We start from the raw sequence: 21,139 nt of genomic DNA on the forward strand, positions 1-21,139 counted from the left end.
GAGGAAATGACGAAACCCAGAGTAAAATAAACGATTATCTGCTTTAATTAGAGGCAGTTGGATTTGACAGTAAACCTCACAGCTCAGCGAATAACCAGTCCTCTGAGATCGGCATCGGTATTTACACAGCCAGGAGTCAGGTTTCCTTCATTTATACGAATCAGGAAGCTATGTTTGTTCATCCGTGTGCGTCCTGCTTCCTCTCCCTTTCTTCGCCAACTCAGGCTGTCATGATTTGAAGATGTGCACCATCAGGTTGGAGCAGGCTAACATTAGCAGCTATCTGTCTTGATAGAAGTGTGTTGATCTGTTTTTAGCTGTAGCAGTGATCCACTCCAAATACACCAAACACTGGATTTTTGCCAAACATCAACACTGTAACTAAAAACTACACCGGCTAGGACAATTTGAGATTGTGCTCCATCAGCTTGGAGCAAGCTAACATTAGCAGCAAACTGTCTCGATAGCAGTGCGTCGGGATCTGATTTTAGCAATAGCTGTTATCCGCTCGGAGCAAGCTGATGATTGCAGCTGGTTAAAAGTTGGCTTCAATATAAGCTGATGGTTTGCAGCTAATGTTTTAAGTTGTTTACCATGATAGCAGTCTGCCGATCTGTCTTCTACAATAACTATTAGCCACGCTGCAAAAAAATGCATCGCACTGTTAGCGGCTAGCGTTAGCTTGGTGTCAATAAAAGCTGATGGTTAGCAGCTAATTTTATAAGCCGTCTGCTGTGGGTACAGTTTGTGTGTTGTGTTTTTTGTAGTAATACCTGTTGGCCCATCAGACCAAAACTAAGTACTACAGTTTCTTTTTGAAATTTTTTGCAAAATTTTTAAGCTTGTAAGCAAATGACATCGTCATTGAAAGGATAATCGGTTGTACATCCCCAGGTCGCCTGAATATATCAGATATGAACATGTTTCCGTCTCTTCTGCCTCTAATAAAGGCAATCAAACGAGTCATCCTGCTTTTAGATGTCAGACGCTGCCACTCAGTCACTGTAACCACAGGGATTCCGACTGCGTATGCGCGAAGAAAATATACCACTAAACTTGCTGTTTCCTTGTTTCTGTGGTAGGCGGGACGACGTCTTCCATGAGCTTGTTTTCCTGCTCCTGTTTACTTTGTCATCCTCACTCCTCTTTCTCTCATCACTCATGTCTTTACCCAGAATTCTCAGCTCGTGTCCAAAAGGTCACTCCCAGCATGACCTCCTCTCAGTCTGAGCACCGCCGTTCTCACTCCCTCCCGGGTTGGTTCTCCCACCCTGTTGAAAGGAACGCTCCTACCTCCTGATACGAGGGTTCCTTCAAGCCTCTGAGTGTCTTGTGTTTGCATTGAATCATTTTCATTTTCTCATCTAATCTCCCGGTGCATCGTCTGTGACTGTGTGTGTTTGTCTCTTGTACATTAACACGTTTCCAGGGTTGCACTGAAGCAGCATCTTCTAACTAACGATCCAATTATCTGTCATTGACCCTCTATGCAGTTTTCTCTGAGTTGCAGTTTTCTACCAAGGTTAAGGAATTACCCAGGATAGAGGACAAAAACTGGATAAAGTTAAAGTTTCATTAGAAGGAGACAGAGGAAGCATAAAGGAGTCTCTGTCCTCTGCCAGGAGACTGCATGTCACAAGATCCGTTTTACCAAACTTGGGGAACAATACCAAGGACACACTGGCCTTCAGAGCTGCTTTTTTCAGTCACACTATTTTAAAGATTTACAAAGCCAGACAAAGGACACCAAATCTAGCAGAGCAACCACAGTCCTGTTTGGAAACATCACTAAAGCTAAATGTGTCCTCTGGGAGACAGTGACCACAAAGCAGACAGGACCGTTCTGTGTAGGGGGCAGCCAGTCAGACTTCTTTCCCACAGACGTGTAATATCCTTGCGAGTGATGGAACATAATACTTGGATGTTAGAGTAGATCGTGGATTAGCTGGAATTAAATTCCAATGAGGTCACACCTACAATAATCCGGACATCTCTACGCTACCACAGCTTTTGACTGTTATAGGAGATTATTTTTAAGGCCCTCGAGAAACCGACCCTGACTGGGGTGGCATCTATCTTTTTTATTTCAGTAATTAAGTAGTCTATCTATCTGTAACCTGCTATTTGATATCGTCCTAATTAACACTCATTTGTCAGGGTTTCCTCCACAAAAGTGGGAGAGCAGCTTCGTCGCCCTACCTCAGCTGAGCCTGAGCCCAGACAGGAGGCGCTGCTTGCCTCTCTTGCTTCACATTAGAATTTGGCTCCAACTCTGAGGAGTTTAGAACAAACAGAAAGGTCTTGAGCTCCAGAAAACCTCTGGGAAATGGAGCTTACAGTCAATGGCTGATCATCGAAGACGTGAATATCAGGAAACGCTCTCAGCTAGAAGGTGTTCAGAAGGATGCTTTGTTTTTTTCATCAGCGTTGTTTTTTTTTTAATGTGTTTTGATAGAAGGGATCTTTGTAGGGGGTGACCCGGTGGAGCAGTGGTCCTCCCTGTGGCCCCCCAGCAAGAAGGTTGTGGGTGGAGCCCCGGCTGCAGCACGGGGTCTTTCTGTGTGAGTCTGCATGTTCTCCCTGTTCCTGCTGGGTTCTCTCTGGTACTCCAGCTTCCTCCACAGTCCAAAGACATCAAGAGGGACCAGGTTAATCCAGACTCTAAATTGACCGTAGGCGTGGCTGGGAGAGCCAATGGTTGTCTGTCTCTATGTGTTGGCCCTGCCATGGACTGGTGACCCATCCAGGGTGAAGGCTGCTGGGATAGGCTCCACCCCCCACCACCCTCAACAGGAGGAGAGGGGGAACATGGATGGATGGATCTTTGTAGATGTTCTCAGACACTGATGTGAGCCTTTCAATGGCAAAAACTATTTCTACTGTAGACGAGTTGCAGCCACTTAGCAGTTGGCAGTCATCACTGTCTTGCTCAATACTCAAACAGTTCCAATCATTTGATCATTTTGACCCAAGTACATGGGAGGAAAATATGAAAATACTGGATTTCCCCTTTAATTCAAGTAGGGATGTAAAAGAGATGAGTGAGTCAGCTGACCTGATTTCCTCAGGCAGCTCGTTCCAGGGCCTTGGGGTCCTGAGTGCAGAGGTTCTGTAGTTCTCAGCTGCATGCAGGGTACTAGAGGTAAAGCTGAGCCAGAACACGAAGAGTCTTGAATCTCATTAGTCACATGTCTGATCGACCGTCTCAGATAAGCAGCAACTAGTCCTCGTGTGAGTTCTTGCACCCTCGATCACATTGTGATGAGAAATTCCTTCATTATATTGTCATTTTTTCCATCTGCGTTGTTTTCCTACCTTTGCTTCATGAATAAGCATCGGCCTCAGTCTTACCTCAGATGACCTCAGCTGGATGTGTGCACTCACTCTCGCGGTTCTCTTCCTTAAGAAGACGCATAAACAAGCGTGCCGGATCACCTGTGAGGTTTACAACCGCACGATTGGGAACCACATGGCTTGACAATGTGAGGAGAAGATAGTCAGCCACGGCCGGGATCTCCAGCCGCCTCAGCTGGAAACTATTAGCTGTCGCCAGGGCAACAGGGCAGTGTTAGACAGTACTCTGCTGCTAAAGAGCAGTGCATTGTGGGTACATCTGTTTTTCAGTTCGCAGGCTTGGTGTGATGGTGGGTGTGTTGCTGTTTGGAGCTCCACGTTTTTGGAAACATTCGGTGTGAAGCTACTTTAGATTTGAAATAAATCAATCCTCCTACCATTAAATTAGCATTGATTTATCTGCTTGGATGATTTAAAAACAACACAAATTTAGAAAATCCTTAAAGCTGCACAACTGCTTTTATTCTTACGGCAGTGGTGGCTAACGCCACTATTGCTCTGCTGAGTTTTTTCACAGCTGTTATCACTAAATCCTCCCACAGATACTTGGTCAGGATCGTGTCCTTCACTTCAAAGTGTGGCTCCGTGAGGGTTCCATCAGTATTTTCCATGTTTCCACAGCAGCCGTGCTGGTCAGGGAAGCTCCGTGGGTTTTTTCCATGCTTGTAAATGTCTTCCGTCACCTTCAGGTTGTGTTAGTTTTCTGTGAGATCATCCTCCTGTGGGAGTGTCAGAGGAGCTGCGTCCTGCAGTAGCAGCTGTCAGCTCAACTGAACTGGAACCTTGAAGCCTGCGCAGCACAAAACACAAGGAGACACAACTGAACTGCCCTAAGAAGTTTACTGTCCCCAACGATCGTCAGCATCCTCCCTCCTCCTCCCCCTAAGCCTTCATCTGATTCCAGATCAGCCAGCGGTGGTATTTCGTGTCAGCTGAGTCTCTCTCTGTGACGCCAGTCAGCAACGTCACGATTTTCACACAATTCTTTCCTCGTAATTCTAAATCCTGTTTGTTTTAGGCTGGAAGCTTTCTCTGTCTGACTCTCTCAGCTCAAACCAGATCAACTCAAATGAGCTTAGCTGCTGTTTTGAGGTTCTGCCAGAACTTAATCTTGGACCGCGAGCCAGAACCAAACTCATGTTGTGTAGTTAAAATGCTAAATGATACAAAGACCCTAAGTTCCTGTAATATTTAGGCTTCGACGTTGTTGAAGAAGGAAACACTACTTTTCAATCAGAACCAGGAGAACACACATGCGTCATATATGACCATCTGACCATCCTGCAGATTTTAAAAGCATTTTTTAATATTTGGTCTGTTTGTATTCGTTATTTTAACACATGGCCGAGCACATCGAGCCTCCACCTTGCACACGGCTGCTGTGAACACGAGGTGATGCTTCAGTTACATTTCTAAACACTCGGTTCTAGAAATCCAAACGCTTGTTGCATTGATGGGAGTGATCAAGCCGTACAAGCTGTCGGCTCCCCTTTTAATTAATGTCATGAATTTGAGGATTTTTATTTCAAAAGGCTTAATGTGCTGCAGTTTGATTTGTAGCTAATCCGTCATTAACCGTGCGTGTGTGAGAGGGTGAGTGCATGTGTGTGTGCATGCTCAGTTTGACAGCTTCAGAGTGCCTCACAGTGGTTTGATGGTGTGTTAAATGTCCACCCTGGTTTGTGATGAGCGTTCACTATGGCTGACACTCTAACGACAGCAATGCAGCGATTGCCCGCCATGGTCGGAGTCTAATTCTCACCCGCCCGTCATCCCAGGTGTTCAGGCCACGTCACCGGTCGAATCTACAACTCTGCCCCGCCATCGCATCGCCAGCAACGGCGTGAACGGGTCTGATGATGCTCCCTCTCCTGACGTCCCAGTTCGCTCCCCAGTTCGCTGTGTTTCACCAGAGTTTGTCAACGCCATCGCCATGAACCCCGGAGGACGGCCCAAGGAGGTAGGGAACATCCACCCGGGGAGGAGAGTTTGGTTGTGGTGGTTGTTGTGTCTTCTACTTGATGTCTTTGTTCACCTCCTCAGAGACACATGCACAGCTACCGGGAGGCCTTCGAGGAGCTGGAGGGTGGTCCCGTCAGCCCGACCCCCACAGTTGGTGGTGAGGTGTTTCCCCAAACCCCTGCCTTCCCCATCTCGCCACAAACCCCTTACTTCAACCTGTGTAAGTTCCCCTCTGGCTGACTGAAGGCACTGTGGAGCTCAGGCTCACTTAGATCCCAGGATGAGGGCAGAGATCAAACACTCATTTACTGGTATTAATGCAGAATTAAGGTTTCTCTTCCTGTGTAGCAAAGCAAGTTCCTACCAAACTGATAATACCAACATTACAGCCAGCTATCAAATCCTGTCAATCATCTTCAGCCGTAATGTCTTGTCAGAATGCGGAAGGATCAAAGTGTTTCTGGGGGCGGAATACTGGACAAAACCTGGTGTCCAGCAGCCGCTCTTCCTGAGGCTGTTAACCCTTTGTGAAAGTGTGAGGTTGACACAAATGCTGCAGTGAGACTGAGTCACTTTTCTGGGTCGTTGTGACTCAGCGTGAAGAACTCCTGATCGGCTGGCTCACGTTTATGCATCATCAGTCACGAAGGGCTTTACATCGACCATCTGTGGTTGAATATGGGCGTGTAGAGGGCGGGGTTATGAGCCCGAGCCACATACGATGTTCAGATCGCTGATTTATTAAAGGAACTTTGATGAGTGAACGCCATTTTCAGCTTTTTACTTTTTATATTCAAGCAGGAATGAGTTTTTCTTACTGGAAAAAGAAAAGTTGTTCCACGAGATATAAACAGACATGCGCGTCCAAATATACAATCTTCATTTCCCACACCGCCCCTCTCTGGCTCATGGACACCATCATGCTAAAACAGGTTCTGTGTATTAGGTAACGTGCCATTTGCCAAGTCTACCAATTACCTCATGCATCCCTGTTGCCTATATCCCCCGAGGCACGCCCATAAAAACTAGTCACACCATATTTTTAACGCCCACTGTGGCGTGACCTTCCTCCTCCTCCTCACAGTGGGAACACGGCGTACACAGAGAACCTGAGCAACAACGTTTTATGACGTTGAAGAATGTTTTGGCTGAGCTGAATCTCTCTCCTTCATCTGTAGTTGCTGTGTTTTTATGGTCTTGCTGGACCAAAAAAACACATTTTCTGCCTCAGCTGAGCACACATGTAGTTAACGGTGTCATCAGTTAACTATGAGCAGTTTTGCGCTCTGGCAAAACTTGGCGGTGCATGATGACACCAGATTTATCACCAGTTCATTCAAGTCGTGGGTCCACAAGCACACTCCCCAAGTGTCCTCTCAGACGACACCCACGGTCACGGGCAGGTCGTCTGGGATGTAAGTACAAAGAATTGATTTGGATTCTTTGGTAAGTGGACGATGCACGTCTCTCTCCTGGAGTTCCACTGTCCCACAACGTCAGCCATATATGGATCCCTAAATCCCCTCCCTAGTCCCTGGTCCCTAGTCTCCAGTCCCCAGCCCTCAGTCCTTTGTCCCCCAGTCCCCTCCCTCTGCCCAAGTGAGCCGTCACATCACAGTCCTGCATCGCTTTGGCATGAGAGCAACACGAGACCAGCACCGGCACCAACACCACCCACCCCAGATCGCCGTTCATCTTTTACTTCACCCAAAATGAGTCTTTTACCTTTCAAGTACTCACAAATATTTCTTTTTATCTCATGGAGCTGAGATCAAAACTGTACGCTCATTAGCGCCATCTGGCTCCTTCACGCCCGCGCAGAACCGCAAGTGCAAGAGAGAGTTTTTATTTCATGTCAGAGTGTTTGTGGATTACTGAAGAAGCCCTGGATCACACCAGACGACCTCCAGACTCTGTAAACTGACGCTTTTGGACAGTTTTGTTGTTGCCAGCCGTCAGTCTCTGTTAGCTCCAAGCTAAATATACGTGGCTGGCTATTTCTGTGTCAGAGTATCAGAGAAGTAATGCAGAAGGGAAAAAACATCTTACGTCAGCTTGGGACTCCTACTAAAGAGTACTTAAAAGGCAAAGGATACTTTTTGTACGAAGTATTATTTTAAAGTTGGTTTAATAACTAGAGGACAGCTGTCAGAGACGTGAACACGTACACAGCCGGTAACTGTTAACTGTTGCTCTCAGCTGCTGCTGCTGTCTCATCTGTGTTTGAGCTCTTGTTGCTGTCTTGTTCGGCTACACACATACACACACACACACACACACACACACACACACACACACACTCGCCCTAATGTTTTATGTCAGTACAGAGAGTTTTTCCCTCCTTGTGCTTCCACTGGATGGGATGTAGGAGTTGTCGTTTTTTTTGTGTAATAACAAAAAACAAAACCGTGTATAATTTAGAAAGATTGCTTAAAAAAGAATAAAAAAGGAATAACTTCTAACCTTTGAAATTAGAGGATAAATGAACCATCTGGTGAGAATCTTCAGAACATTATTTGACCCTCCTTTGGAGTTTCTGTTTGCATGTATAGCTCAGGATTCATGGGGAAAAAATGCCCCTCTGGACAGGAGCGTCTGTCTGCTTGAAGACACAGTGACACCTAGTGGACATGGTAGAGTAACACAGCTAAACTGAGTGGTAGATGTGTTCCATCAGGTTGACTTCAACACATTTTTAACTGGGAAAAAAAACACTGGTTGCCAGCTCACGTTTGACACACACCGTACCGTGGGCTTGTAGGACATTTTGACTGTACACGTGCATGTTGTGCTCCTCCGTCAGAGCATGAGGCATGGACACACCCCCCTGAACACCTGAGTCATTATGTTCTGTCCTGACAGCCCTTTACCTGTTACTGTTGGCAAATTCACAGAGACATTAACTTTACAGTAGATCCCATTAAAAATCCCATCAGGCAATGAGGAAAAGGAGCAGATACATGAGATGTAGAATGTGTTGCACCTGTATGATTTCGAACAGATGTCTGTAATAAAGCTACAGTTGTTGCCAGCGAGCAGGTATCGGCTGTCAAGATGGCTACAATGTATGATTTGGTCAGGTGGTAACTGTGTTTCGTGTTTTTTCAGGTCGGTCCCCTCCTGGTCTCGCTAAGACCCCTCTGTCTGCCCTGGGTTTGAAACCCCACAACCCAGCAGAGATCCACCTCAATCAGACCGGCTCAGGTTGGTTCCAACACTCATTTCACTAGAAGATTCGATCCAGACAGACAGGAAACACTGCATAATGTAGTTTTGTTTTCAACTATGTCATTTTCAGATGTATTAGAGGGGACACATCATGCTACATTAATAACTTATATAACTTGATAAGCCAAGTGTTGGTGTGCCAGAAACATGTCAATCATCTCAACTTTCCCTGTGTGTCCAATAAAAAGTCTCTCTGTGAGCAGCTGAGGACTGCAGGCGTATTCAGTTCCTGAAAATATGAAATACAGAAGTGGCACAGGAATGAGTTTTGAAACATGGAATAAGTCATAATTTTTGTTCCCTCGTCTCCAAGTCGATGGGTTTTTGTTTAAATACCTCAAAGAGGACCCCCGGTTCTCTGGGAACGTCCTGTCAGCCTGCCAAAACACCTCATTCTTGCAGCACGCCATAAAGCTCCTCCCCTAAAACCTTCCTTTCGCTGTGCTCTACCATGTTCCTTTACAATCTTCTGTTTCTCTGGATTATCTCCAACGTTGCTCCACAGATGATGAGAGCAGTGAGCATGAGGAAGGTAAGAGTACTCCTGGAACGCCTCATCACGGATTGTCATCGCCATCCTAGCGTTACACCTCTGTTAAAGGATCAGTGTGTAGGATATAGTTGCAGATGGCCCCGTACCACCACAAATTCCTGTATTTTTTTTCCTTGTAAATTTTTGGTAGTCTGGGTAGGAGGGCCCTCTCACTGTTGAAAACCCAGTTCTGGCTGTTAAATTCTGTCTCTGCAAAGCCATTCGAAATTCTACACACTGAACCTTTAACCTCCACTCCTTGTTCAGTTGTAGTCCATCGACGAGTCGTGTGGTCGCACCATTTTCATTTGTTGTCTGAAAAAGTCACAACCACATTCTCAGCAGCTCATAACGTTGTTATTTCCACTCTGATGCCACTGCTGGACAAGTCATTCACTGTTTAAATGTGATTTTCCGTCACCTTTATTGACCGCGTGGACACACAGTGGAAACAACAGGACTGTCACGCTCATTATAAATGTGTTGCTCCTCGAGAAACTCTTCCCTGTCATACACAGCACCCAGAAGCTATGTGGAGTCAGTGGTGAGGTCAGCGGCGGCAGCCAGAGAGCCCGCGTCACCTCGCAGCGTTAGTCCGCCAGAGGAGACTACAGCCCCGCAGACAAGTCTGAGCCCCTCCTCCCACGACCTGAACGCACCTCTGTCCAGCAGCAGCCCCATCCAGAGCTCGCAGGGGTGAGTAGGATAAGGGGCCAGTCAACTGGAACTGGTTCCATTTGTCTTCAAGCAACAATCGGCACCATCAGCCTCTTAAATTCCTTCATTTTTGAGACCAACTTTGGCTTATCATCATCTTGGTTGAACACTTCTGTCTCAACTCTCTTCTAGCGACCCCCCGTTAGCTGACAGCAGCGTTAGCACTCCGTCCCAACCCACTACTGATTCAGGCTTCCGCTCCCAGGCTACCGAGAGTGGCTACCCCACCCCCACCCCCTCATACCAAGCCCAGAACACCCCCACATCTTCCATCCTGGAGTCCAGTTCTTCCATCTCTTCCTACCTTGGCACTACCACCCCTGTACTGTCCTATCTTGGCCCCAATGCCCAACTGGGGAGCTATGTGGCCCCAGATTCGAGCCCACCCACTTCAGAACTCTCTCAGAACACACTCAGCCACGGGAGTCCGCTTGCGCAGCACCGGACAAACGTCATCGGTTCTACCTACAACCCCGTCCTCCAGCAGCACCCTAGTGCTTCTCAGGACAGTTCCATCATGGCCCTGCAAATGTCACCAGCTAATGGCCTGGAGGCGGGCATGCTGGGGCTCAATGGCAGCCCCATCCTGGGGCATCATCTTTCTCATGGCGCTCAGGGCGGACGAGTCCTCAGTAGACAGGCTTCTTTGGGCCAGGAGCCTCAACGAAGCCCTGTTCTCAGCAGACAGCCGTCCCTGGGCCAGCCCCTGCAGAGCAGCCCAGTGCTGAGCCGACAGCCATCACTGTCACAGGTGTCCCAGAGAAGCCCCAGTCTGGATCGACACCCCATGCACAGCGGGTACACCACCCCAGATGAGAGGCACGGCAACCTGTCCCGACAAAGTAGCTCCTCAGGCTACCAGGGACCACCCACGCCCTGCTTCCCCATCTCGCCTGCAGGCTACCAGGATGGGGGGATGGCTGCAGGGTTCCGGCCGGGTGGCTCCACACCGAGTTTTCAGCCACAACTTCCGGAGAAGAGGCGCATGTCAAGCGGCGACAGACCAAACGGAACAATGTCGTACGGTTCGCTGAACGGGAAGATGGTGTCCCCCATGAGTGGAGGAAGCGCTCCCGGATACTTCCACACCCTCTCCGACTTCTCAAGGTTCAACATGCCGGGTAGGACCGATGCAACACACATCTCTCTGACACACCCCGACTGAAAGGGGTCACCACCTCCAACACTCCCTGCATGATGGAAACAGCTGGCTGCGCTCGCTCATGTGCCATTTTATGTCTTGTTAAGTTTTTGTGGGTGGTGTTGCAGATGGAAGTCCTGACTGCAGGCTGAATGTCAAGTTTGTCCAAGACACGTCCAAGTTCTGGTACAAGCCCGACATCTCCAGGGAGCAGGGTAAGATCCCGCCAAGATTGTCAGTCCGACAAAGAGGTCGTTGCTAGTATTGATACTCCAGTATAACGTGATAAACACGACACATCCACCTGTTGCCAATTGAACTGTGAATATAGTTGTTAAATATAGAGATATCACCACTTTTTGAAACACCAAAGGCCTGAGGGATCCTTTTTCGTTCCAGGACAACTAGTTCTTAACACTGAAGACCAGAAACTTCTGGTGAAAATGGGATTATACTGTACGTCCGTTCAAGAGATCCTAATCTGAGATTCTGCACTTTTGTTTCATTTCCGTTGTCAAATTTTCAGAATGGTGTGTCGTTTTGAATTCATCTGAAGTGTTAAAAGTTTGTCTGAGATGATTTTATTCACCTGTAAAGCCAAAATCAGGGTTGAGAATTCAGGGTGCGAATGTCCAACACATGCGGAAAAGCCATCAAACATCCCCGAGCCATGCCGACCAACAAACACAGACAGTCCCAACATGGTGTGGGTGGGACCGCCGGCCCCCATCTGCATTTGCTCAGTCCATATTGGATTATATCATTTTAAACACAAGCACGTGCTCCGCTGCGATGACATCACACACACACCAACTCCCATGAGCTCCTGGAGGGAGAACCGCTCCATGTGGAGAGAATTAGGGAACATCTGCGTGTGCTGCTCATCGCTTCCGTCATCCTCCCGTCAACTGGGACCGAGCTCAGTAGTGAGGGACCATCTGAAGTGAGGGTTAATGAAACAGAATAAGAGTGACTTTGAACCAGCGTCTCACCTGTGGTCAATATTTACTCCTCTGAGCTTCGGCTTTCATCGCCTCAACCCTTCACAGCGCTGATGTTCTCTCACTTTTCTCGCCCAGAGTCACAAGTGCAGCGAAACACGTCTTCATTGTATCTTTCAGTGGGGAAAAGAAAGAGAACGTGCTGCTGCAGGTGCCGTAGAACAGCCCAGACGATCACGGTGTGGCGTTCTTTAAACCTGGTGTTGACGCCCAGCAACAACAAAAGGAAAGAAATAAGTAGTGGAAAATAGGGAAAACTGAACACGTATGTCCACAAAAGTAGAAAAAAATTATAAATCTTTCTTTTAATCTAGAGATCGGAGCAAAAGTATTTTTTTCAAGAATCTGCCGGAAAATTGTCGATAATTTTCTTGAGGATTAAGAACGAGTGTCTATTCATTTTTTAAAATATTGTGTCCGTTGCAACCTACGTTCCCGGGATGCCACGTCTCTGAAGGTCTGAATGTTCCCTGATCACCTGCCCAGCAAAGTTCCCCTTCAAAGAGCTCCGGATTGTGACTGTAGGGAACATCAAATATGACACGCTGGACTAACTGGCGTCCTGGCAGCTCTGGGGTGGCCCAGCATCGGTCGGGAGCTCGCGGCGGTGATGCTGGCGTGTGGAGAGTAACGGAGGTCTGCTGTGTTCCAGCCATCAGCCTGCTGAGAGACCGGGAGCCTGGAGCCTTCGTGATCCGGGACAGTCACTCTTTCAGGGGGGCCTACGGGTTAGCCATGAAGGTGGCGTCCCCCCCGCCCTCCGTGCATCAAAACAAGAAAGGTAAGGGACAGGACGGTGGGTCGCATGACCTCGTGGACTCTTTATTTGTGAGGGTGGAGACCGACCGACTTGCCTGTCTCTGATTGGCTGCAGGTGACATCAGCAATGAGCTTGTGAGGCACTTCCTGGTCGAGAGCAGCCCTAAAGGAGTCAAGCTGAAGGGGTGCCCCAACGAGCCGTACTTCGGTCAGGTTCTGCCCTCCCCTCCTTCTCCTGCCCCTCCTCCTCCTCCTCTCTGGAGCAGCTGATCCTGCTGTGGCTCCACCCCCTCACTCCTCTGATTCCTCCTGTTTCTGCTTCTTCTCATGTGTTAATCAAATCACTCCGAATGACCGGGATGAAAATCTGCTTTCATGTTAAAATATTTCACTTGTTAATAATCCAAACTCAAACCAGTTGCTAACAAATCAGGATTAGTTGTTTTTTCCAAATCCACCGTAGTACCAGAAGTATTTATGATTTTGAGTTTGGTTTTAGAGACGAGTTACTGGAGCAACACGTGTGTGTCAGAACATCTCAGGAAGGAGAGTCAACCTTCTCATCTACAATACTAGCACACTATACTAGAAAACTACTACACGATACTAGTACACTACTTCACTATACTAGTGCTAGTACTCTAGTCTACACCGTAGTAGTATACTTGTTGACTGTACGAGCATGCTGACTTTACCTGTATCAGTGGGACTGTTCTAACCCTGACGTCGTGCGGGTGTGTCGAGGACGATCCAAAGCCTGTTTGTGATGGCGTCGTGTGTGTGTGTGTTTGTTTTGGCAGGTTGTTTGTCTGCTTTGGTCTACCAGCACGCCATCACGCCGCTGGCCCTGCCCTGCAAACTGCTCATCCCCACCACAGGTCTGTGCTCTCACACAGGCTCAGAGGTGGAGCCAGACACCACCATGCAGCGTTAACAGGAAGTGGGCGTGGCCTCAACAACTTTGTGTTTCCTGAAAGACCCTTTGGAGTCTCTTTAACAAAACTGAAATAAATATAGAATAATAGCACACACACACACACACACACAGAATCCTCAACCTTCCCTAGCTTGACTGAATGCCTTGCCATCTTCTTCTGGTTGGTTCATTTTCCCTATGACTGTGCAATGGGCGGGGCTTAGTTAATAATGCGAGCGCAAACAAAGTCAGTATTGTTTGTCATTTTTGCTGTTGTGATGATTGTTTCAGTTAGGTTTTTTGAGGTTATAATTGTTGTGGGAGATAAGTGTGTGTTGTAGGTCATGAATCTGGTGTGTGTGTGTGTGTGCGCGTGTGTGTGCGCGCGCTGCCCTCTCAGCACAGTCACAGTTGTTACAGCTCCCTTACTATGAAGACAACAACTTACTCCTGTTCAAAAGCTACTTCAAGTGTGTCACGTTGGAGGTGCTCTCACCTGTGGAGGGTGGCGAGGGTGTGGAGCCTCCCCTGTGGCGCTGGGTGCGTGTAGGCGGGCAGGCTGTTGATGGAGGAGACGGAGGGCCGGGACCATTGGACACGTTCTCAAACTAAATGGTTCCTGTTCTCTTGTTTGACGCAGATCTTCTGGAGGAAACACCTGAGGTTGCCACAACAAATCCACTGACCGAGCAACTGAAACAAGGAGCAGGTAAAACACACTCACGTTGGCTGCGGTGTAGAGGACACGTGTCACCATCAAGTATTCTGACTAGCTTGACGTCCTTGTTATCCCAGTGCAGAGGGCCCCTGCTGATTCCCATGGTAAACCCCGTGTACTTATACTTGGAAACCTACATGTGGAATGTGCATCTTGTCCGTTTGCTGTCTGTCTGTGTGTGTTTGGAGCTGCACACGTGAGCGTGTACTGGCCCTGTGGACAGGACGTCTGTCTTAACCCTCCAGTCTCCTCTGAATCCCACAGAATGTTTGTGTGGAATGATGATTCGGATCGTTGCTTCTTCAGATGTTTTAACGCTTCGTTCCAGGCAGCATGCTCGCTAACAGGAAGTCAGCGCGTGCATGAACAGGATACTGACATTTGTGTTAATAACAGTCCATGCAGGATTTTGTCCGTTGCTGTACGTCACTGTAGAGAGCGTCGCAGGGATGAGGTGTGTTTGTAGTCCAACAGGAAGTGATCATGTCAGGGATGAGGTATGTTTGTAGTCCAACAGGAAGTGGTCATGTCAGGGATGAGGTATGTTTGTAGTCCAACAGGAAGTGGTCATGTCAGGGATGAGGTATGTTTGTAGTCCAACAGGAAGTGGTTATCTCCGTGCTTCCTCACCCAGTAGCCAGTGGGATCGTTCCTTTGGATTTTGGATGACTGAATCAGGAAATCGGCTCTGTGGTGACACTCTTCTTTTCCCTCCTGTATCAGTTTGTGTCTCCAGACTGCAGGAGGAGCCAGCCACATGTATTAGCTTGAAGCTAATGGAGACTGACAGCTAAGGACAGCATAACTGTTTTTGTCTCCAATCAAAAGTGCTGGTGGATTACTGCTCATCTGGATTAACAAAAACTGGATTATACAGGACGACAGTTTAGCTGTTGTTAGCTGTCAGTCTCCGTTAGCTTCAAGCTAAATATACGCAACTGGCACGTCCTGCATTCTGGCGGCACAAAGAAGTCATGCAGGAGGGACAAACATCCTTGTGAGCTCGACACTCCTATTAGTGAGTACTCGAAAGGCCAAACACACTTTGTGGGTGAAGTTTCACTTTAACCTCAGATTTTATTTTAGCCTTGTAATCAAAACCTCACATCTCTCAGCGCCGAGGCAACAGGACGTTCAGCAGTGCTAGCCTACATCCTGGTTCTTCGCCTCCTTCCTGCGTCGCTCTGACACCTTAAAGTTGATTTCTTGACGTATGTGAGCGGGACTTCTGCTCTCTTCCCAGCATGCAACGTGCTCTACATCAACTCAGTGGAGATGGAGTCGCTGACAGGCCCTCAGGCTGTTGCTAAGGCCATATCTGAGACGCTGGCTGCTGCTGCGCCACCTACTGCCACCGTTGTGCACTTCAAGGTTTCTTCACAAGGCATCACACTGACTGACAACCAGAGGAAGTGAGTCTGCACGCTGGCCGATCCGCCACTGGCTAAATATGACACCAGACGGGATCGCCGTCGAAATGTTTTAGAACTGAACTCATCACGTTTCTTCTTCTGCAGGCTTTTCTTCCGGCGCCACTACCCCTGCAACACCGTCACCTTCTGTGACATCGACCCTCAGGACAGGAAGTGAGTCGTGGGTGCATCAGACTGGAGCCTCGTCTCACACACACACACATCACATTAAAGAACTCTCTAATACTGGGGTGCTGAGTAGCTAGCATACACACAGAGTTAGCTTTGCTGCTAACAACAAGCTGGTGACTTCAGGTCAGAATCTGTCAGAATAAGACTCTCACAGTTGCTCTGATCGAAGCAGTCTCGTCAGAAAACTGTGCTTTTATTTTGAAGGCATGACATTTATTTTCTTATTGTTGAAAACATTTTCTGTATTATAACTAAAATATTTTACTTTCTGTCATCGAGGCAATAATAGCAATACTGTCCACTACAAAAAAGTATTGATCAAGACTCTGATTATCAAGAGTCTCGATAATGGATCAATATCAATAACCCCGCCCCCCCGGTGAGGCGCCCAGTGTGGTATCAACTCTAGTAGGCGGTTGACAGGAACATCAACGTGTTCTCTGATGTTTCCAGGTGGAACCCGCCTGAGGGACGTCCGGCCAAGTGAGTCCCCGCTCTGTTGATCACATGATGGAGGGATGACTCCGTCCCTCCGCTCCTCTCAACTCCTCCGTCTGTCCGCAGGTTGTTTGGTTTCGTGGCTCGTAAGCAGGGAAGCACGACGGACAATGTCAGCCACCTGTTCGCCGAGATGGACCCGGACCAGCCCGCCAGCGCCATCGTCAACTTCGTGTCTAAGATGATCACCTCGCAGAAGCGGTGAGAGCGCAGCCTGGCGCTCGTCTCAACGCCTTCGGTTCTCCTCTGCTCCTGTACACTACAAACTCTCAGCCCTCGTTTGTCACCTTATCTGCATTCAAGCGTGTGTGTGTGTGTGTGTGTGTGTACATAAGTATGAGAGTGTGTGTGTGTGTGTGTGTGTGTCGGCGCAGCTTGCATGTTTTCTTCTTGGACGGACTCCAGGATGGACCAGAGGAAGTGCAGGAGGAGGCGTGGCTCCGTGACCATGGTGTGGGAGGTGAACGGTGGAGGGAAAGACGAGGTCGTGTGTGTGTGTGAATGTGATTCTTCAGCAGTTGTGAAATTAATGTTTGTTAAAGTCAAGTAGTGCGACGATGTAACGGTGGCGTGTAACTGTCAACCAAAGATGTTCAGAAGTAGTCGGGGCTTGAACGGCGCCGCTGTCAGACGCTCGCGAGTTTTCTTTTATAGAACAAATATGGCTGCTTGATCAAGAATACTGAACTCTTATGTTTCTGTATGTACTGATACTGTAGGTCAAAGGTGTAGCGCGACCGCCGCCTGCAGACGACGGCGAGGTGTAAATACTCAAGAACGCTTTACGAGTAGGAACGTTCTAGAAGATGTTTGGTGCCTGACTTTCTTTTGTAATGCAGAGCTTTCTATAAAAAAAAGAGGAAAAAAGAAAGAGTATCCTTTAATAACAGATCTCAGAGGTGTAGTGAGACGACCACGGTGGGGGTGACAAGCCATCACCATGGAAACCACCACAGGAGCAAGGTAGTTTTATCAGGTAGAGACTTTGATCGGTAACATTTGTTTTTCTCAGCATAAAATTTACTGTCAGGGAATAAGAATTGATGCTGGATCAGCTCATGACTGTTGATCAATCACAAAATGGAGGAAGGCGCAAGGGTCAAAGGTCAGTGGAGGGTCAGAACGCCACATCAGCGTGTGTGGTTCCGCAGAGACACGAAACCACACACGCCATTACAATTCAGCTGGGTTTGTCCATAAAAATTAGAAGAATATTGAGGAGAAACAAACAACATTCTGTCTAATATCACCAATCAATAATCAATACAAGCTTTGACAGCTTGGAGGCCAAGTGGCTGAATCCAGTCTGTCAGAACCAGGAATTTGTGTGCCGCCATAGAAAACCATGCTACTTGATTTACACCGTTGCCGAGGTGCCGCCACCGCCGCCGCTCGTGGTCGTCGGTCTCTTGCTCTGAGAATCTTGGTGTCCAGTAAATATGCAAACAGCCAAACCTGTAAATACGGATGCGCCGCTGAAACTCCCTGGACACGGGGAAGCAGCGTCACTGAGGAGGAGGAAACCTGGGAGAACCATCCTGATGGCTGCTGGGTCCTCGCTCGCTCCCTCGCTCCCTCCCTCTCTCTCTGCATCAGCCGAGGCTGTTAACACGCCCTACCCAAAACTAAGCTATACATATAAATATACTTATATAGATATATATGAAACCTCCAGCGACTTCAGATATTTATTTTTGCTTGTTGCTCTATGCTATCCTGTATACATGTATAATAATGTATACATCCAGAGAAGAAAAGAATGCTTTTATTTTGGCTAATTGACGTCTATGAGGTGTAAAGTGTGTACGTGTGGTTTCTGCTTCCGTTGACTCGCAGCATCACGGAAGCTCATCCAGGAGCTTCTTCCTTGTAATCGGAGCTCAAGTGTTGAGGTATTAACTGTCGCCCACCTGCCGAGTCCCAGTTTAGCACTTAAAACTTCAGTCAGGCGCTGCCGCCCCCGTGTGGCGGAGGGCGGCCATTGCAGAGGAACCTTTTCTTCTTCTACAGTGTTTTAGCTGTGATTGAAGCTCATCGGCTGTAAATGTTGAAGTATTTGACCCGTCAGCACCTGTAGCTGCCCGTCAGCAGGACGAACGCGAGTAAAGTTTAATCCCACTTCGACTCAAATATGCTGAAACAGCAGAATAGCAGCGACACTTCGAGCACTTCAAGGCTTTTTTATATCTGACATCAGTGTTCCATTATTTATTAACAGAAGCCTGCATGCTAACGTGCTAACGTTGTAACCTTTTAACGCTGCTGACTGTAATCATGACATCATCACACGTCAGAAAGACACCCCCCCCCCCCCGACTTCAAACTGAATGTTTGTAACCCTGCTGGTGACATCACGTGATGACATCATATGTGTGAATGAGCTTCTACGCCTGTAAAGAGCTTCGGCTTTTTGTTTTTTGTTGGGTTGTTTTTGTTTTGTTTTTGGTTCGCGACATCGTATGGCTTTTACTTTTCTGATGAAAACAAAAAAAATACATTAAAAAGCAGTACAAATCTAAACGTGGTTGTTTTTGTGTGTCACTCAGGTGGTACTTCTACCACTAAAGTATCACTTGCACTTCAAGTTGGACGTGTTGACTCACGGGACTCCAGGAGTCAGAAACCATCAGCCGCCATGTTTCAGCATGAGGCTTCAAGTCAGTAAGAGAATCTCTGTTGGTTTTAATGTGACGAGACTCAGACCCCAGAAAAACGTTGCTACGGGAATGGAGTCAGGAATGGAAGCCAACAGAGAGACGACAGGTCCACACTGAAATGAGACATGACAACTAAATATTTGGGGCTGAAGGGGTCTGAATGAAATATTGCAGTTTTTCAGATATTACTAGAAAATGAATTTGATAGAAAATGGTTTCTTGGGTGAAAGTGATCAAGTGTCGGATTCAAGAAAAGATTCTCGACCCACTGAGCGTGACAGCAGTCTGGCTGTAGTACTGTTTCTGGCCACTTGATGTCAGTGTTTCTCTTCCAGATGCGGGGGGGGGGGGGGGGCGTCTGTCAAACCCTGTTAATATTTAAATGTTGATCAAGAGTGAATATTTAATCGTATTTTCAGCTTTGCTGGACTTGCTGAGGCTTTTATACTTTTATTAATGATTATGTAAAATATGAAGAAGCAGCAGCAGGTTGATGTTGAAAGAGGCCACTGTCACACCTGGGCCAGCGTCTCCTCCTCCACCAGCTGAAGCTTTACATCCTTCCGTTTACCTGAGAATGCAGCTGCTCCTCCTGAGAGCAGGATCAGGGGTCCAGATGAGATGGGGGTTTCTTTTATCTGCGTTTGCTTCTCAGTGCTCATGGCTGCTAGTTGCTGCTCCACTCTGTAATTTGGCAGTTTGACACTGACCTGAGGGTCAGAGACAGTCCAGGGGGTTGACCACATCCACACGAGATGATTCTGACATGACGTGGCAACAAGACGAGTCTGGTGATAATCTCAGTTCTAATTTGGCTCTCCAGCGAGGCCAGGTAACGAAATATCTGAGAAAAGATCAGGTAAACTGCAAAATGGTAGTCAACCAAAGACGACCCTGGGGAGAGGCCTGTCACGGCGAGCAGGGGCCGGCTCGGCTCACTGTCATGTAGCTGGCCAGGAGTTCCGACCTGGAGGGCAGAAGAAAACGTGAATAACATTTGTTTTGATGAGACAGAATGTGAATATTTCCTGATTTACTGGAGGGAAAAATGAACAAATCACACGTTTGGATGGCAAAACCATCGGAGCAGAGTGACAGGTGTCACACATGACATCAAATCGTGGTTTTGAGCGAAAAAGCGACGTCTGGAAACGAGCGTCATTTTACACTTCACCAGATGGAGTGTAAACACAGGGTTTACAGTAAACGGGTTCCCCCCCAAACGGATCTACGGCGACTACGTCTGATAAAGCGTTGATTCCTTCAGTGGATAAACAGAGAAGTCAGTTTCTGACAGAGACTTCCACAAGAGCGATATTGAAGTGTGTGTGTGTGTGTGTGTGTGTGTTCTCACGAGTGACTGTCCATCCTGCGACCAGTTTGTGTGACTCACTGCTGAAATATTTCCATCTTGGCGCCTCACAGGCAGCAGCATCAGCCTGCCATCCCCATCTGGACCCTCCTGGGCTGCCCGCCGCTCGTCCCTGACTCAAAGACTAAAAATACAACCTTCAGGATGTTATTGCAAAGGCATCAATTCATGACGGGACGGGATTTTTATGCTTTTGGCGTTTGATGTGTCTTCCTGGTTGCCATAAATAACAAAGGTGAACTTGCTCACAAACAAACGGTACAGTAGTAATAGAGCAATCATGCTGTCCAGGAAGCATGAAAGGGCTGTGATGAAAGCCAGTTCCCGTAGAAAGACCTTATTTAGAGTTTTATGAGGTTGATCAAAAGCTAACCGCTAACCGCTAACCCACAGAGAAGAACCGTCAACTGTGCTCCGTTTCCAGTTACAGTAGTCGACTTTTTACAGTGTCGAAGTGAAGAACAAGAAAACTATTCACATTGCCATCATCCACGCCTGACACAGCCAGCGACCGACATGAAGGGACCCTGTGTTCCTTCTAATACCCAGCAGGGGGCGAAAGAGGGTGCATTTAAACCAAAGGTTCCACCCTCATGGAACTCAAAGGTTCCTTTTGGTTACGCTTCAGTGTAAAGAAACGATTGTACTAATCAGGCCAATGATGTATCTTCAGCTTAGTG

General features: G+C 47.6%; 1 protein-coding gene across 13 annotated transcripts in view; it reads left to right on the top strand.

Moving 5' to 3' along the window:
* The window catches only part of tns1b (tensin 1b), a 150,419-nt gene extending 131,469 nt beyond the window's left edge, over window positions 1–18,950 (top strand). For 8 of the 13 annotated variants that reach the window (XM_086219616.1, XM_086219615.1, XM_086219621.1 and 5 more), the window contains 16 exons: window positions 5,133–5,314; window positions 5,398–5,536; window positions 8,425–8,520; window positions 9,050–9,076; window positions 9,595–9,772; window positions 9,926–10,914; window positions 11,063–11,149; window positions 12,588–12,716; window positions 12,810–12,902; window positions 13,495–13,572; window positions 14,251–14,319; window positions 14,406–14,432; window positions 15,572–15,740; window positions 15,846–15,914; window positions 16,386–16,415; window positions 16,497–18,950. In XM_086219616.1, the coding sequence (XP_086075742.1) occupies window positions 5,133–5,314; window positions 5,398–5,536; window positions 8,425–8,520; window positions 9,050–9,076; window positions 9,595–9,772; window positions 9,926–10,914; window positions 11,063–11,149; window positions 12,588–12,716; window positions 12,810–12,902; window positions 13,495–13,572; window positions 14,251–14,319; window positions 14,406–14,432; window positions 15,572–15,740; window positions 15,846–15,914; window positions 16,386–16,415; window positions 16,497–16,635 (2,501 nt within the window). In that variant the 3' untranslated portion in view covers window positions 16,636–18,950. The remainder of the gene's footprint in view (window positions 1–5,132; window positions 5,315–5,397; window positions 5,537–8,424; window positions 8,521–9,049; window positions 9,077–9,594; window positions 9,773–9,925; window positions 10,915–11,062; window positions 11,150–12,587; window positions 12,717–12,809; window positions 12,903–13,494; window positions 13,573–14,250; window positions 14,320–14,405; window positions 14,433–15,571; window positions 15,741–15,845; window positions 15,915–16,385; window positions 16,416–16,496) is intronic. The other 5 variants (XM_086219620.1, XM_086219627.1, XM_086219618.1 and 2 more) reach the window with 5 other exon arrangements.
* Window positions 18,951–21,139: the final 2,189 nt, after the last annotated feature.

Source organism: Aulostomus chinensis, chromosome 12, assembly GCF_037954235.1.
Source record: "Aulostomus chinensis isolate RoL2024-O1b breed Wild chromosome 12, RoL_Achi_v1.0, whole genome shotgun sequence".
NCBI classification, from domain to species: domain Eukaryota; kingdom Metazoa; phylum Chordata; class Actinopteri; order Syngnathiformes; family Aulostomidae; genus Aulostomus; species Aulostomus chinensis.